This window comes from Lontra canadensis, unplaced genomic scaffold (genome assembly GCF_010015895.1).
Source record: "Lontra canadensis isolate GAN:19392208 unplaced genomic scaffold, GSC_riverotter_1.0 scaffold98, whole genome shotgun sequence".
NCBI classification, from domain to species: domain Eukaryota; kingdom Metazoa; phylum Chordata; class Mammalia; order Carnivora; family Mustelidae; genus Lontra; species Lontra canadensis.
In genome coordinates this window covers 5,828,387-5,847,373 of record NW_022631092.1, presented here as the reverse complement: position 1 = coordinate 5,847,373, position 18,987 = coordinate 5,828,387, and the positions used below count along the sequence as shown (strand labels likewise).

The 18,987-nt window shown below is 36.8% G+C and overlaps 1 protein-coding gene across 7 annotated transcripts in view; it reads left to right on the top strand.

The window, feature by feature from the left end:
* NUMB (NUMB endocytic adaptor protein) overlaps window positions 1–18,987 on the top strand; it is a 79,873-nt gene that overhangs the window by 38,318 nt on the left and 22,568 nt on the right. For 5 of the 7 annotated variants that reach the window (XM_032837442.1, XM_032837441.1, XM_032837445.1 and 2 more), the window contains 2 exons: window positions 594–668; window positions 6,134–6,166. In XM_032837442.1, the coding sequence (XP_032693333.1) occupies window positions 594–668; window positions 6,134–6,166 (108 nt within the window). The remainder of the gene's footprint in view (window positions 1–593; window positions 669–6,133; window positions 6,167–18,987) is intronic. The other 2 variants (XM_032837448.1, XM_032837444.1) reach the window with 1 other exon arrangement.

The following is an 18,987-nucleotide window of genomic DNA, read 5'->3' as shown; positions in this document are numbered from 1 at the left end:
TGCTGATAGATAGTTACGCTATTCCACACCTATAACTTTTCTTAAATTCTTTTTACTAAAATGGTTTCCCAGCCTTTCAGTTTTTGCCTCTTCAAATTCTACACATCTTTTAAATGTATTGTCTTCTTAAAATTTGTCTTTTTAATTCTCTCCCCTGCTCTTATATGCTCCCCATAAAAGGATATGTGATCTCTTCAGCCTTTGAATAACTTATTTTTATTTGTGCCTTTTTCAGTATGTGTGTATATATATTTATATATGTATACATTTTGTTTTAGGATTATTTTTGTGTTCAGAGATACAGTAACTGTGTCTAACACAGGCCGTTGTTATCTTCAGATCCAATAAATTTAGGTAACGTTTAGTGCCTACCATTACTTTTTCACTTCTCCATAACAATTTTTTGAGACATTTATTCTGAATTTCATTCATATGAGGACACTGAGGGTAAGTAAAATAGCATCTTAACCCTTATACAGTGGCAGTTTCTTGAGTGCAGAAATTTTAATATTCAGTTTTCTTCCAACTAATACCTACCATATAGTAGCTACTCAATATGCATAGCAATAACCCTTTTTTCTTCTTTTCTGCAGTACCTTGGCCACGTAGAAGTTGATGAGTCAAGAGGAATGCACATCTGCGAAGATGCTGTGAAAAGATTGAAAGCTGTATGTATTTGATGATTGCCACTGTTGATCTATATACTGAAATATTTTCTGAAGAGATTTTGTTCAGTAAATTTTAGTGATTCACTATCCAGTAAGACCAGTGTTTCTCTTAAGGCAAAAGATGTGGGCTCTAGTAAAGAGCTTCTCATGCTATCTGTCCAAAGGCGTAAATTATAAAGACCAACTTCGTCGGTTTAGGCCAGACATTATCCAAAAGGTACTTTGGATTCAGAACCCATGTGAAATAAGTGGTATGAAATCTTACAGGTGAATAATGTTCTAAAACCAGGAGAAAACTGTTACAGTTAGTGTCTTAACCTAACTGTGATAACTGGGTTATAAATTGCTGTTGTTAAATTTACTCTAAGAAACAGTGGAAGGTAGAGTTATCTGTGATGATGGCTAGTGAGGCTTACAGTTGGGGCAGGACTTACTATCTTGACTACTACTCTCCAGATTCCTTCTGTATACCACTCTAACATAAGCAGTGTCTTTCCCCTGCCTTTTTCACAAACTTAAGCATACTTGAAATGGAGAGTCCTTTTCTAGGATGAATAATATTGTCTTTGCCTGTTATACCTGAGACTAAATCCCAGGCACATCCTTGTGTATTTAATAAAAGGAGAGAATGGATTCAGAGTTCACAAAGGTTCACATAGAAGTGTTAATATCATATTTTGGATAGGTTTGAAATGTCTCATAAACTCTGACGATCCTCTTCACAACCTTCCTTCTCTCCAATGTGTGGCCTTTTTCCAAACTCTTTGCTGTGAAAGCTTTAACCATTACTTCTGCATGCCCTTGCCCCAGACAGCATAAATACTTGTTTGCTTTGGGTTTGCTGGTATGGTAGGCTGCCACAAGTTTGGCTACTAATGAGTGCTTTTTTCCCCCCCTCAATTTGCTTATCAAAACCTTTCTGCTTGGTATATTTTATATGATCTCTCATCCATAATCCCTCATTATAAAAGATACAAGACTAAAGAAGCAACCAATTTAGAGAAGTGTATTATATTTTGGAACAAATGTCTGTGAATCTGTTGTAAAAGGGAAAGGAGGAGAGAAATAACTGATTATAGTATGCAAGGAACAAAAAAGAACCCCCAATATGTAGACATATGGTATACTGCCTATACATACATACATACCATTTACCTCAGATTATGGTCATTTAAATTCTTAAATGATTGAAGCCCTTCCTATTCTAATCATCATTAATGTTAAGGGGACTTACTTTCATCTGTTATGGTATGTGAAGCTATAATTTATAGACTTGTCATGTCTATCTGAATATATTCTCCAGTTAAATACACCCTCAGACAATGTAATTTTCCAAGAAACATAAATTCAATCTCTTCTTTAACAGAATAATTCCAATTTCACTAAAAGAGTAAGTTTAGCTTGGAAAATTTTTAAAGTAATATAATGATTTGTCCTACTAGTCATTAAAGAATATTTAAACATCATAATACTAATGACTGAAAACAACAGGCAAATCAGTGCATAGATTAAATAGACCTGAAACAAACTACAAATAGTTACCAAAATCTTTTAACTTACATAACTTGCAGGTAGACGGTCATTGTGGAATGAGCCTTTAGAAAGTCTTCTAATTCAGAGCATGGCTTCATGTTCACTGTCTAAATAAGGGAAAACTAGGGATGATTTTAATTTGCACAGAAGACATTAAGAAATGGTATTTTAGTTTAATGAGCAGTGAATCCTCTTAACTAGTTTTTTTTAAGCCTACATTTAATTAGAAGCATCTCTTCATTATATAGATTGTATAAGTTCATTGTGTAAATGAGTAAAAACAGTACATAAAATTTTTTTGTAATCACAGAGATAGCCACTATTCACCATTTAGTTTTTTGTTTTTTGTTTTTTTTTTTAAGATTTTATTTGTCAGAGAGAGAGGGAGAGAGAGCGAGCACAGGCAGACAGAATGGCAGGCAGAGGCAGAGGGAGAAGCAGGCTCCCTGCCGAGCAAGGAGCCCAATGTGGGACTCGATCCCAGGACGCTGGGATCATGACCTGAGCCGAAGGCAGCTGCTTAACCAACTGAGCCACCCAGGCGTCCCCACCATTTAGTTTTAAAACTAATTTTTTTTTAGGGGCACCTGGCTGGCTCAGTCAGAAATGCATGTGACTCTTGATCTGGGTCATGGGTTCGAGCCCCACGTTGGGTGTAGGAATTAAAATAAACTTTAAAAAGAATAATTTTTTTAATTGAGTGAATTTTTTTACCTTTTTATTTTTTTGATCATGAAGATTATAAACTATAAACATCTCAAGTCCTACTTGAGATGTAGGACTGTTTAGATAAAAAAATTTAAGAAGTTTGTTTTTCACCAGAAATAGAAACCAAATTGCCATTTAAAAAATTATACGTATGCCTGGAACAGTGTCTGGCACATAGTAGCCACTCAGAAATTATTTCTAGAATATACAGAAAACAATTCAGTCCTCAATATGGTCAAGTCAAATCTCATAACAATTATCATAACCCTATCTTACATTTAATGCCTTAAAGTTTATGAAAGCCTTTTGTTTATCTCTAAATGATTCGTACTTCCATGTGGTCATTTATGACTAATATGAAGTTTTATAAGTATGTTGATTGCTTTTCTGGACATACTTAAACTTTTGAACACTGAGGGGAAATTGACCACTTCTGAACTTTTCATTCAAGAAATTATTTAAAATTTTTCAGACTAATACTATCCAAAAGACTTGGGGCAAATGTTGTGCATAGTTTCACGTAGATAAACATGTATTTAAAAATAAGATTGAATTTTGGGGTCAATTTCCTGTTTATTGTACTCAATGAAACTTCCTCCTATAAATACTCTTTCTAATGCTATACTGAGAAGTTTCCAGAAAGTCGGAAGTCTTCAGGATGTTGTTCTTCTCAGACCATATTAGTCCACAAATATTTTAGATTTTTGTCTTTTCATATTTTTACTATGAAGAAATTTCTAGTTGCCTCCCCACCCTTACCAAACATTCATCTGACATTTATAATCTGCTATACCAGATGCTTATATTGTGCCAAAAGCTATGTCTTCTTCCTTAGAGTTTCAAATAAATGGAAGTAAATGTGGAAGTATACAGGCTTACAGATTAAAGAAGAAATAACATGTTTATGGAACTAATTTGAATGCCAGAGTTTTAAATTAAATAATTACATAGCTCAGATGTACAAGTTAAGTAGCAAAACAAACATCTTAAACCTATCACTTGAATGATGTTTGAACTAAAAATGTGACATTCTGGAGCTTTTTAAATTTGCAAATAATTGAAGAAGCCGGAAAATTTGCAAATATAGTTCTTATTTATCCTCAAGTAGTCCCTTACAATTTAGGATCACTTTAACATCAACTAGAAGTTACCTGCATAATTAATATTCTCAAATGAAAAGATAAAACTAAAGGGGGTCATCTTTTTTTAAGATTAAGTTTTAAACCTGCTTCTCAGAGCATAAATGTTTAAATTCTTTTTACTTTGTATGATGAAGTTAATTACAGCTATTTTCAGCTCATTTGTTTTGTGACATACGTGCACAAATTAGCCACTTTAGGACTTAGATCATATTCGATAAATGGCAGAAACAGCTATTGCCCATTTTCAGTGCCTTTATTGACATAGTTGAAGGGTGAGTAGTAACATCATTTATTAGTCTATTTTGTAAAAGGTGTATCGGGCCTTTGGTTATCTTGCTGACACTGGTCCAAGATGTTCTTTCCTTTTAAAGGTCTCTTCTTCCCATTGTCTCTAAATATCTCTCCCTCTCTGTCTTGGTTTTAGACTAGTTCCATTATACTGACAGTTTCTAATATGTTATTTTTTTATTCACTATTTGATATATTTGCTTTAATATATGTTCTTGTTTTAGCAGGTAAAAGAATCATAACTTGTTTTTTTTAGAAAAAAGCACTAACGTTCTCTAATAACTATCTTTTAATGCATTTTGCACGTCAACTTTTTTCATTAACAACTGAGGTCTTTGAAGAAAAGAGGGCATACTACATGTTTAACAAGAGATTTTATGGGAGCCGAACTAAATATTAACAGATCTCTTTCCCTCACCTCCCTCTCCCTCAAGAATGGTGAATCTTTTATCTTTGGCTGTATCTTTAAAAGCTGATGGTCACTCACAGTCTAACAAAACTAGGGTCACCAAACTTGGCAGTAGAAGTAAACTTAGTCTTATTGCAGTAACTACCCCAATTTATTGTTTTTCCAGCTTAAATTCAAAACATTTTTTGGAAATATTTGATGCTGTTTGTAACTTAGGTAGGAAACAAACTCTTCAGTGTTTGAGAGTAGTGAATGAGTTTATAAATTGTCCGAGAGAGTAAAATTTCAGTACATTTGTCTTTTTCTGGGCATTTATCCAACATTAAAAACTGATTATAAAAACTAAAGGCTTAAATAGTTCAACCAAAATTAGGAAATATAAAGTTAAGATAGCTTGGGTTAGAACCCGTCTACTTCATATAAGTTCTTCTGATCTTAAATGGTGGCCAGCTTTCAAAATTTCTACAAGCTTAAAAATTGGTACTGGAACCAGAGATGATTTCTCTCTTATCTACGTAGTTTCAGAGTTACATACTTATAATTGTCAATGCAAGTTTCATTATTCTAAAACAGTATCATTTTAAAAGAAAACAAAAGCCTGTTTTAAAAATTTCAGTTGTGGTCCACAGATATATTTTTTTTCACCTGCAGTGAAAGCATTACCTTTGTGTTCTTTAAAGACAATTTATTCTCTGTTTAGAATAGAACATATCTGTTATTTCCCCATGATTGTTGTGGCATTGATCAGCCCACACATATTCATACTTACAAATTGATCCCAATGGATGAGTAAAGATTCTCTAAGTGACATCTTGAACTTGGTAAGAAAAAGTCTGACAAAGATTCTTGCTGCACACTCATAATTTAATTTTATGTATTGCATTTTTATGTGATTATGCTGTTATCCAAATGTGGACTTTTTTTTAAGTTGATGACTTCCATATAGTAGACCACTGGTTTTTAAATTGAAAAATGTATATGGAAATTGAAAAATGTACTTACTACTCACTATTAGGAAATTTAAAATACAAATCTCACCGAACCAGTATGTCTTATTAATCTTTTTCTCTGCTGCCAAATTTGGATAATCTCTGTTTCAGAAGTAAATAGAGAATACTAAACTAACTAGTTGCTCTGCATGGATCCAGGTTCTGATTTCTTCTCTTCCTATGGATTCTTAGGCCATACAGTATGTCTCCCTGCATTTTCATGCACCCTTCCTTTTTCCCTGTCACTCCTGGTATGGATAACTCTTTAAAACTCTCACTCCCTCCCCTTCTCCTACTTTGCCCTTTACCCAACTTCTGTATGTGCTTATTGGTATGAACCCTGGGACATTTAGCCCATACAATAATAGCACTCGACTTGTCCCCCTGTTCCTCCAGGAAAGGAAGTTCTTCAAAGGCTTCTTTGGAAAAGTAAGTTTGATGCCACATTCGTGCTTGCTTTATAAGGAGTTACACCCCCAGTATAGCACTGACATTTGTTTCTTTATAATACAGGAATTGATTTGACTATATATGGAAATTAATTGGCAAGTTGCTATCTATGATATTAACTGTGTGTCTGTTTATTCTAAAGTCCAGTAAAGAAAGCAAATAGGTTGAAAAAGTATTATTTCCACAAGGCTAGGTGTTTAATTTGATCTTGCAAAGCTGTTCATATTAGCATATTAGCTGGGTTTTTTAACAAGTGGGTTTTACTTAGTGCTCAATATTGACAGAAATGGGAGGAAATGTTAATAAGTTCAAGTGGAAATTGAATGTACCTCAAATTTTACATTCATTGCAAATGCTTTTTTTCAGTCTAAATTAAATTTCGGGTGAAGTGAGTGAAAGTACAGAAATTTATCTTTGGGGATTCTGTCATTTTTAGTCTGGTCTGCTAATCTAAAAAAAACTATCTTAATTAGTTGTCTACCAAATAATCTGTCATCATATGGGATATTCCTTCTGTACATGCTTTTCAAGTATTTGTTATTTAATGTTCCTATTTCCTTAGAATTAAGAATATATATATAAATAGGTAAACACATTTCTAACATTTTTGTCAAAATTTATCATTGTTTAAGTAAGTGCTAGGAAATAATTCAGATTTAACAGTATAAGAAAACACTACTGTCATTGGGTATAAATTACTAAGAGTTAATGTGAATATAAAAATCCCATCATTTTTTGTTTTTTGGGTTTTTTGGTTTTTTACTGGGTGGTTTTGTTACTTTGAAATTTTGTTTTAAAGATCAAATAGTTTCCATTTTATTCTCAAGTAAATATTTTAGTTGTGACTGGTTTTTATGTGTTCATATAGCCCACCTGATTTGTTTATAAACAAATTTGAAGAGACTTTAGATTGAATAGCTTGATTCAGTTACTGCTGTCAATCTGAAATAGAGAGTCATATAATTTACCCACATGTCACAATAAAATTTCTAGTAGACATTTGAGTTTGAGTTAAATGAACAGGTCCATATCTAGAAAGAATTAATCCTATAGACATTTGCATCATTACGGTTAACCCTGAACAGTGCCTGGGGTCAGGGCCTCCAACCCTCTCTGTAGTCAAAAAGTGCTGTATGATTTTTTTTACTCCCCAGGAACTTAACTCTAATAGCCTACTGTTGACCTTACCAATAACATAAATAGTTGATCAACACATATTTTGTATGTTATATATTTTATATACTGTATTTTTATGATAAAGTAATCCAGAGAAAGGAAAATGTTATTAAGAAAATCTTAAGAAAAAAATAAATTTACAGTTCTGTACTGTAGTTATAAAAAAATAAGATGCATGTAGATTTGCACAGGGCAGTGTGTTTAAGGGTCAATTGTATAAATACTCAATAGAATTGTTGAGGAAGTTTCTTTGGTAGCTGTATATTCTTTCCCAAATAGAATTTTTTTTTTAAGATTTTTTTTTAAATTTTTATTTATTTGACAGAGAGAGAGAGATCACAAGTAGGCAGAGAGACAGCCAGAGAGAGAGGGGGAAGCAGGCTCCCCACCAAGCAGAGAGCCCGATGCGGGGTACCCTGATCCCAGGGCCCTGAGATCATGACCTGAGCTGAAGGCAGAGGCTTAACCCACTGAGCCACCCAGCTGCCCCCCAAGTAGAATTTCTCAAAGCAATTTCACACCACTAATTATTATACAGTTTAAAGTAGATTCCAAGTGATCAGTTTTTAACATCTCTACTTTAGTAAAAACAACCTTGTGTAGACCTCGTATAGAAGACTAGATTATAGAAAATATTGATATAATTTATAGAAAAAACATACCAAAAGAAGGCTTATTAAGAAGTTATAACATGGTGTTAGGGAACAAAGGTAGCTCTCATTTTGAAATCAACCCCAAAGTGGCAATATTTATTGCTATACAGAGTGGAGTCATGGTTCACCTACAGCATAGCCGAACTGGGTCACACTGTGCTTCTTAGCTGTTTCACTGTATTTTGCAACATAAATTTATATGGCCTAAGAAAGAAAATCAGGAATCCTCTCACTTAATCCTTAAAATAATGCTGAAATAATTATTCTCCGTTTTACAATGAGGAAACTAAAGTTTATGGAAGTGACCTGCCCAAGTTCACAGAGTAAGTTAAGAAGCTAAAATTTGGACCCAGATAATTGGACTCCAGAGCTCACATTCTTAATCACTGTGCTATATAATTACTCTGTTTTCATATTAGTTACAACCGAAGTTTAAAAGATTTAACCTTGCTTGGGTGCCTGGCTGGTTCTGTCAGTGGAGTATGTGACTCTTGATCTTGGGTTATGGATTAAGCCCGTCACTGGGTATATAGATTACTTGAAAAAAAAAAAAAACTTTAAAAAAATAAAAGATTTAACCTTAGAAGATGTTAATAAATAGCTTCCTATAAACTCATTTTACTTTCTTCTTTGAGGGTAATAATTTAATTTCGGATTTTATCTCTAGTCAACTTACTTCTTTATTAAGGTCTTAAAGAGTCTTTTTCAGTAGTTCAAACTAGCATTTTATTAATTTGGAGATATCTAAATCACACTACTGAGTTTTACTCTCATAAAAGATGCTAAGCGGATGAGCACTGGGTGTCATATGGAGGTGTTGAGTCACTAAATTGTACACCTGAAACTAATATTACACTGTATGTTAACTAACTGGAATTTAAATAAAAACTTTTAAAAAGGTATGCGGGGAGTGGCGCCTGGGTGGCTCAGTCGATTAAGCGTCTGCCTTTGGCTCAGGTCCGATTCGGTCCTGGGATCGGCGAGCCCTGCGTCAGTCTCCTTGCTTAGCAGGGGACTGCTTCTCCCTCTCCTTCTGCCTGCTGCTCCCCCTGCTTATGTGTGTGCATGCTCTCTCTCTGTCACATAAATAACTAAAATCTTAAAAAAAAAAAAAAAAAACTTTAAAGAAAGGGGGGAAATGATGCTAAACAATCTCATTATAACATCTATGAGCAAATGTGACTGTCAGAATTCTTTTGTTATTGGGAGGAGAATTCTTTTTATGGCAGGTTTATTCTAACATAAAATTTTTAAAATTATAGTAAGTCATTTTGAAAGTTTGGAAAACCAACAGGAAAAGAGCATTACCCATAATCTTACCAGAAATGTGCTTTTAAATGAAAAACTTTTATTTATTTTTTTGAAAAACTTTTTAAAATGGAGCCTTTTAAATCTTTCAAGTTGCCATCGTTCAGTTCATTTCCACACTAAGCTACAGGAAATAGGCTGGTCAAAGAGACTTGGTTTGTCAAACTTGCCAGGCCAGATGTGGTTTAATGAAAGCTGAAAATGAAGAATCTCATAGAACAGTATATGGTAGGAAGTTTATCTTTTTTAATTAAAATATAGTTGACGTGTATTAGTTTCAAATGTATGAGATAGTGATTTTATAATTAATTACATTATGAAACACTCACTATGATAAGTGTACTTACCATCTGTAACCATACAAAGTTACTACAATATGATTATAGGGAGTTTTTAACCAGGATAGTTTCCCATAAATTTTGAGACTTTCTTAGCCCTACGCTCATGTATCGTTTAATGGTCCAGGATAAAGAGAACAACAGTTATCAAGAGGTGTTTCCATTAAACATATTTGTACAAAAGTAGGTAGATGGAAGGATTTTAAGCCTGAATTTGAGTTTATAAATCATGGCTAGGAGGACTGCTTCCTCGCTTTCCTACGTTATTTCCTGAACCTGACCAGCCAGTCACTTCTCTATTCCTGCGTCACCATTTAATGAGAGGAGTATCTGCACAAGCGTTCACAATAGGGAACGGATAAACCCGAGTCTGTTACAGAACTGTTACTGTTTAGCCCATTGTAAGCTTTTCCCCTTAAAGCAGGGAAAAACCCTGAAAACCTGAAACAACTTTTTCCAAGCTAGCTCCGTTAAATTGCTCACCATTGTTAGGAGAGCCAAGAAGGTACTCAGCTTTTTAGGAAAGTACTATATACAGGTTCATTAGTGCATTTGGCCATACCAAGCAAATACTTGATTAACCAAGTAATTACACGACACTTAACACTTGAAAAAGATGTTATAATTTTAAGATATTTGAAGAACTCCATGAGCTAAGTAATCTGTATTTACATTTTATGAGGAACTGATCTAATACAGAGATATGAAATGTTCTTAGGCTACCCTATTAGGCCTCTTTAAAGCCATCATACTGGAAAAATTCAATTCAGTCTACCTCCTGTGAGTCTTTCTCCTGTGTGTTTACTATTCATACAAAATACTTAATTTGTGGTCTCCAAATGTGTAGAGCTTTTTTTTTTTTTTCCTGATACCAAGCAATTTTTTGCGACATCAGCTAGTTTTCCCACAATTTAACTCTGTTCTGACACTGTCTTCCTAGAGAGAGTCTGAGCCCATGGGTTAAGGGCACAGTCCCATAAGACTGCTCCCACCCTACTTTAGATGCCAGTCATAAGTTAGAGGTCCCCAGGTTACCTACAGCTTCTGTCCAGTTTGGCTACAAATTGGAGGCTCCCACAACCTCCTCTTCAGGTTTAATTTGCTAGAGCAGTTCACAAAACTTAGGGAAACACTTATGTTTACTAGTTTATTTAAAATATGCGATAACAGAAACAGAACAGCCAAAGCTAGAGCTACGTAGTGTGAGGTCTGGGAGGATTCCAGGCACAGGAGTTTCTGTCCCTGTGGAGAGGGAGTGTGACACTTTCCTGGTATGATGTGTTCACCAACCTGGAAGCTCTCTGAACCTTGTACTCTTGGGATTTTATTGAGGCTTCCTCACATAGGCATGGCCAATTATCAATTCCATTTCTAGCCCCTCTCCCTCTCTGAGGGCTGGAGTATGAGGTGGGGCCAAAAAACCCAAGCCTTTAATCATGGCTTCTTCTGTTCTCATGACCAGTGCTTGTCTAGGAGCCTCCCCAGAGTTGTCTCATCCAACAAAAGATGTTCCTAGTGCTCTTCTCACTTGGGAATTTACAAGGGTTTTAGGAGCTCTGTGTCCAGAATGGAGTCAAAGACCAAATATTAAAACAAGGGATGCTCACAGTGCTCTTCTCACTTGGGAAATTAGGAAATTATAAGGTTTTCAGAAGCTTTGTGCCCAGAACCAGGGGCAGAGACCAATATATATTTTCCACTATCTCACAGCTGTTTGCTTATATGTACACAGACCTTTATGATATGCTTTGACCTACTTTGTAATCTTGCCACTCATAACCACTCAATGAATTAAACAGGAGAGTTCATGAAACTACATTTTACAAATGAATAAACAAGCTCCAAAAGGTCACCCAGTTAGTAGTAATGGGCGGCGTCTACCCCGAAACCAAGTTTTTCTGAAAGTTGGTGCCGTTTTTCACCTACTCCATATTGATGTTCTGTCATTCAGAAGTACACCCGGTAGCTCAGGGGCCTGAATGCTTCCCACAAACATGTTTTGTATGCCCTGAGCACAGTTTATAAATTTGAATTAGTTGCCAAAATTTCAAATACTGAAAGTTTTCACATAAAAAGTAGAGTATCTATCTTAAGAATTAGAAGATCTGGCAAAATAGAATGCTTTCCATGTGGCAACAGTAGCTTCTGCTGAGTAGCCACTGTACCCTTCAGTTGCCTGTTTGCCACAATCCCTGCAACTCCCTGTTGTCCTTACCTGAGCCTGTTTCACTCATTTTGTTACCTGCTCTAAATCCTGAAGGCATTTGAGTTTGTGAATTCTTCTCTGAGCTATTATGTCACTTTGAGGAGGGGGGGGGCGCTTTAACTCTATAAAAATCACCAAAAACATATCTGTTCTAGCAGATCCTGTTAATGTATTGCCAAATATATTTTTCTCATGTTCTTACACTTTTTCAGTTGTCAAATGGCATCATTAGAAATGGTAATGTTTTAGAGAATGCATGGTTGAAAAGTAATGTGTGGTTATAGTGTTTTTACCGAATTCTAAAGAGTGAACATTGTGTGATATTTATGACTGCTCTTAAATACGTGTACTCACATCTACGTTCTGTTTTATATTTCCCAGATTTTCTTCTCTATAACAAATCATACTTTGTGCTTACCTTCATTCTGAATCCTTTTCTTTAAAGTGAGGGAATGGGGCACCAGGATGGCTCAGTCACTTAAGCATCTGACTCTTGAACTCAGCTCAGATCTTGATCTCAGGGTTGTGAGATTGAGCCCCACGTTAGGCTCCTTGCTCAGCCCGGAGTCTGCTTGAGATTCTCTCTCTTTCCCCCGTGCCCTCCCACTCATGTGCTCTCTTGGGCAATCTCTCAAATAAATAAATCTTTAAAAACCTGAAAAAAAGGGGCGCCTGGGTGGCTCAGTGGTTAAAGCCTCTGCCTTCAGCTCAGGTCATGATCTCGGGGTCCTGGGATCGAGTCCTGCATCGGGCTCTCTGCTCGGCGGGGAGCCTGCCTCCTCCTCCTGTCTCTCTCTGCCTGCCTCTGCCTACTTGTGATCTGTAAAAAAAAAAAAAAAAAAAAATCTTAAAAAAACCTGAAAAATAAAAAACAGTGGTTCTCAAGCTCAAGTCTTAGTGTCTCAAACAAACTAGGGACTGTGCTAGGCTATCCAGATATAAGGAGGAGCAAGGCAATCTTCATTTTTTTTAAACTCATTTAATATCTCATTTTTAGATAACTATTTGACACCTCCTCCTTTTTCCTTAAGTTTCCAGAATTTTTTTTACTCTGTTCTCTCTTTCGGCTGATGACCTTGCTTCCTACTTCACTGAAAAACTAGAATCAATCAGAAGAAAACCCTTGCATGTGCTGCCACCACATCCGTCTGTGTCCATGCCCGTATGCTCTGTTTTCCCTCGTGTGCAAGGAATGAACTGTCTGTGCTCCCAGCCGAGGCCAACTCCTCCACTAGACTCTTCTTACTCCAGCTCCTCCTTACTCCAGCAGTGCGCCCCACACACCTTTTCATTTCAGTTTTTCTTTCTATGGTGAATCAAAACAGATCCTCTTAAAAAAAAAAAAGTTTCTTGGTGCCTCAGTTTCTACCCTCCCTTCCGCTGTTAAACCTATTTAATCAGGCTTTTACCTGCTCCACTCCACCAAAGCTGTTCTTACTAAGTTTTCTTCTGTATCATTATTCCAAGGATCCTACTGCCCCCTTACCTGACCTGTTAGCAAATTTGTCGTAGTCCATTCCTCTCCTGCTATGAAACACTGTTCATTTGGAGTTCAGAGATCATGGTCTTGGTTTTCCCTCATATTGCTGCCTACTTCCCAGTCTGTGGACTCTTCTCTACCTACATGTCTCCCTTGATGATGTCATCCAGTGTCATGGATTTAAATACCATCGCTATACTGATGACTGAAACTTCTTCAGGCATCTTCTCTGACCTCCATTGTGGTATTTCCATCACAGAAGCAGTATAGCGTAGGTTAAGGGCTTAGACTCTAGGGAGTCAGGTGCTTGCATTTAATCTTGGCTCAGCTACCTACTTTTCCCCACCTATTAAAAAAAGGATAATACTAATACCCACTGCATGTGATTATTGTGAATATTAAATAAGTAAATATAAGCAAAGTGTGCAAAGTAGCCTGCCATAGCGGCTCAGTGTTAGGTATTGTTACCATCATCATCATTAAACACTTTACACCAGGCAACTCACACTCACATGTCACAAAACAAATTCCTAATCTGTCCCTCCCAAACTACTCTCCCCAGTCGTCCCCATCTCAGTGTAGAGCAACTCTATACCTGTGCTCTAGCCGAAAATCCTGGATCTAATTTTGACTCCTTTGTGTTATACCCTGTATCCATATCCCATCAGTAGTTCCTGTCTCACTACTGCCACACTGTTGCCCTGGTCCAAGCCAGCTTCTCCTCTCATCTGAGTCATTGCAGTGGTGTTCTACTTCCCCTGCTTTCATTGTTGTCCCCCCTACCATCTGTTCTCAAGATATCAGCCTGAGTGATCTTTTTAAAACAGAGGGCTGATTATATTGCTCCACTGCCCCGGATCCTCCGTTAGCTTCCTGCTCTACTCAGAATAAAAGCCGACGTCTTTGGGTCCTATCGGCTATTGTACATGAATTCCCTCTGTCTCTTTTCCTAGCTTCTGCTCTCACTTCGTCAGTTGCAGCCACACTAGCCTCCTTGCTATTCCTTGAGCACACTAGGTATGCTTCTGCCCTTTGCACTTGCTGTAGCCGCTAGTCTGGAGCACACATCATCCAGTTACATGCCCGGCTCACTTCATCTCTTTCCATTCTTGGTTCAAAAGCCCCATTCTCAGTGAGGCATTCACTGAGAATGAAACATTCACTGAGAACCCTATTTTAAATTCCGAATACCACCTTCCTCCATATATACACACTCAGTATTCCTCTTCCCTGCCTTATTTTTCTCTGATAAGGCTTATCAATATTGTCATACCATACAGTTTACTTATTCATCTCTTTCTTTACTGAAACATAGGCTCTCTTAAGATTGAAATCTTCACCTGATTTCACTGCTGAATCTTCAGTGCCTAAAATGATATGAGTTCCATAGTAGCTACTCCGAAATATTTGGGTTAGTGAATGAACAAACGAATGAATGACAGATGCACTGCTTTCAAGTTCACCCGGTAGTGGAAGGAACCAGACAGGTAAAGAAATGCTTACCAAATCATGTGACAGGAACAGGTATTACCAAAGCAGCAAAGAATGAATGTGAGAGGTTATGATGAAGGCTTCTAGGAGGAGGTGACACCTAAGGCTGAGACACAAAGCAGTGACTTCTAGTTAAACTAAATTAGAGGAGACCTGCATTTTAGGCAGAAGGAACAGCATTCACAGGACCACTGGGATGAGAGAAAAATATGCACCTACTCATTCATTCATTCAAACTAGGGATATATAGAAAAAAATCAGAAGCTATGACCCAACTTTTGGATATGATTGACCAAGAGGATCGGGGAACCCTTCATTGTGAGGAGGGGTATGATGAATTTGATTGTGGATAGGTTGAACTTGAGAAACCTGTGGAATTTTCATGTCTACTATTATGTATATTTGAAATACGAACTTTATATTAGAATAATCCCTGGGTTCCCCTCTCCCCTCGACTAAAAGTGATGCAGCAAACTGGAAGAGCTGAATTACCTCCAGAAATCATTCCTTTGCTGTTTGCTTCATCTTTCATGCCATTTGCTACCATCCTTATTTTTTTCCTGAAAGCCTTTCAAGTCTCCTCTTACTTAGAGTGCAGGAAATATAGTGTATCTTAGTGTCCCAGATTAAAGGGTTACTGTAGTGTTAACGAAGCGGCCATTAGAGATAATGCCAGTCTCAAATACTGGTGAATTTGTGTTTCTTTCCCTTTGCTGCTTTGTTCTTTAGGGAGTATTCACTGTATCTGAGAATTAAAAAACAAAATTTGTTCCTTACACGATTCTGCTCAGAAATTCAAATATCAACTGATAGTCTTGAAGGTCCTATTGAGATTAAAAAAGAAAGGAAGCCAATTTTCCTGTGAAAGAAAAGAAGCTTCTTGTTCATTTATTATAAGGCGCACCGTCTCATGTTGCCTGTTAGTGTGTCATTATCTCTTTACTCTGTAGTGACTGGGTTATCTCTATGTGTGGGTGTGACAGAAAGACTGACCAGTGATTCTTTACACATTGGGTACACTTAAAAATCATTTTGGTTTGTACAGAAAGAACTTTGCACCATAGAATGGCAGATCACTATTGCTCAGAAAGAGCAACTTGCTCGCCTCTCCTGCCCATATTGGTCTGTTTGCTGCAGTTGCTTCTTAACATTTCAGAGTTACGCCATACTATGCTTCCCGTGTGTCTTTATATCATTTCTTGCTTAGGTTTAAGCATTAGAACAGCTGCTTAACCTTTTGCTCTTATCTATCTTATGCCCAACAGAATTATCTTGCCCTCAAATATCACTTCTATTTATGTTAATTGCACATTCGTATCTCATTGGTGATCTTGGGACTTATAGGACTTTGGAGTTGAAAAGCACTGAGATCTAGTTGTGGTTTATTTATTTTTTTAATTTATTTTCATAAATTAAAGGAGGGGAGGAGGAGGGGCAAAGGGAGGGAGAGAGAGAAAGAATCTTAAGCAGACTCCATGCCCAGCACAGAGCCTGAGGCAAGGCTCCATCTCACAACCCTGAGATGATGACCTGAGCTGAAATCAAGGAGACACCTAACCAACTGAGCCACCCAGGAGCCCCCTGAGTTGCAGTTTAAAACATTAGATAGCATATAAGCACATTTATTTTTAAAAAGGAGGAGGAGAAGGAGGAGGGGAAGGAGGAGGAGAAAAAGAAAAGAGGGAAAGAAGAAGGAAGGAGGGAAGGAAGAAAAAGAATAACTCAGGGGCATAATTTCAAATGGGTCTGTTATTTCAATATAATAAATTGTCTTTCCAAAAAATTTAATTAATGTTCACTTTCCAGGGATTTGAAGATTTACATCCAAGATTGGCAAACTATGGACCACTGTTTTTGTAACTAAAGCTTTACTGGAACAAAGCTATGTCCATTTGTTTATATATTGTCTGTCTGCTTTTGTGCTACAATGGCAGAGTTGAGTAGTTGTAACATAGACCTATAACTTGCAAAGCTTTAAATGTTTGATATCTTGTCCCTCGTAGAAAAAGGTCTGCCAATTTCTGATTTAAGCAGGATCTACTTTAAATAACAAAAACAAAACTCTGGAGATAGGTAGGTAGATCAGATTCTTTATTGTAATTAATTATTTCAATTGCCTTTTATTGTGAATACCTTTTATACTTAAGGGAAAGTGATCTTTCAGTGTACTGAGCTAAAGTTACTGTTCCTGTGTCATTTTTGCAACCATTTTATGTTTCTTCACTGGTGTTTTCATTTGAAGATTAGCTGTGCATTTCTCTTACTTGCAAGTACAAGTTTACTAATTCAGCAATTTGTAATAGATCCACTACCTGCTATCATTTTCTCCAGTGTCAGAGCCTGATTGATTTCTGTATTGGTTTTTGTCTGCCCAAAATAAGAGATGTTTATGGCAGATGTTAATTTTAAAATTCTAAGTTGGATATATAGAAAGTTGAGTGGTTACTAGCTCAGTTATATTGGACATTTATCCTCTTTCACTCATAGGTTAGCCTGATCCTTTTCAGATTCTACCAGTTTAAATTCGAAGTTATTGAAGTTCTGTCCATGTTAACTCTGTCTTCTTTCCTTGAAGAATAAGCGGTTTCCTTTTTGTTTTAAAAGTATGTTTTTCATAATTAACTAGTCAGTGTGAATTCTACCTATAACCGAAAAATTACTTTCTTTTTTAAAAGATTTTATTTATTTATTTGACAGAGAGAGATCACAAGTAGGTAGAGGCAGGTAGAGATGAGGGGGAAGCAGGCTTCCTGCTGAGCAGAGAGCCCGATGAGGGGCTCGATCCAAGGACCCTGAGATCATGACCTGAGCCGAAGGCAGAGGCTTAACCCACTGAGCCACCCACACACCCCAACCATGAAATTACTTTTAAAATAGAAAGTGTTGGGGCACCTGGGTGGCTCAACCATTAAGCGTCTGCCTTTGGCTCAGGGGACAATCCCAGGGTCCTGGGATCGAGCCCCCCATCGGGCTCCCTGCTCAGCGGAAAACCTGCTTCTCTCTCTCACACTCCCCTTGGTTGTGTTCCCTCTCTTGCTATCTCTCTGTCAAATAAATAAATAAAATCTTTTTTTAAAAACGTGTTGGAACAAGTGATGAAATAATTCTTCATGTCTCACATCTACATTACCTTAGCTACTACATTTTATTAGTTTCTGAAGTATTATGTAGTCTTTTTTTGTAAAGAGATATTTGTGTCACTAAGATGTACCTAAATCCTATATTTCATAATTACTCTGGGTTAGCTTTATATTTCAGTCTTTTTGTTAGCTTCAACTTATTTCCTAAGATATTGGCTTAAATAGATAGTTTTAAGGTAAACAAAGGCAAAAACTTTCATCTTCTATGACTTTTTTTTAATCATTTTCTGAAAAGTGCTTAAGAACCTCAGTTGATGTGATTGGAATGAAAGACTGTAAAGGCACAAACAGGAAGGAGCATTGCTACTGTAGAATTTGTATGATGAAGTCTGAATTGAATTTAACTGCAGGTATCTTTGAGCGTTAATGTCTCAATACCTGTTGAAAGTACCTATATTGTGGCCGACTATTGTGACATCCGAGAATCAGCCCCCAAAGTAGGAACAAAAGCAAGAAGAATTTGTATATCTGTTTTCCTCCCCCAGTTAGAAAATCAAAGGCCATGAAATATGACAAATACAGTGCCTCAGTGGTACATCAGTACAACACCATAAAATTTATCATGTAGATATACTTCAAAAAGCAAAGATGTTTTCATAACTATATAATTGGACCAAGAAGATGTCTGTTTGGCTGTATATGGTAAGGAGACTGAACGCGGAACAGTTCCATTCAGAAATGACCTTTGAAGTGCACTTGGCTGGCTCAGTCAGGTGAGCCTGCAACTCTTGATCTCGGGGTCATGAGTCGAGCCCCACATTAGATGTAGACATTACTTAAATAAAAACTTTTTAAAATAAATCAATAATCAAATAACCTCCCCACCCCCATTTTCATTCTCCCAGTCTGGAATTAGTCCCGTCCGTTGCCTCAGACGCTGAACTCCGCAGGCAGCAGTTGCACAACGAATAGATTGATGAAGCTGCAAATTTCGGTTCCTTACCAGGATTTTCGGTGCCATTTGGCAGTCTTCTGTGTCACTGATCAACTGTCCCCTACAATAGATAT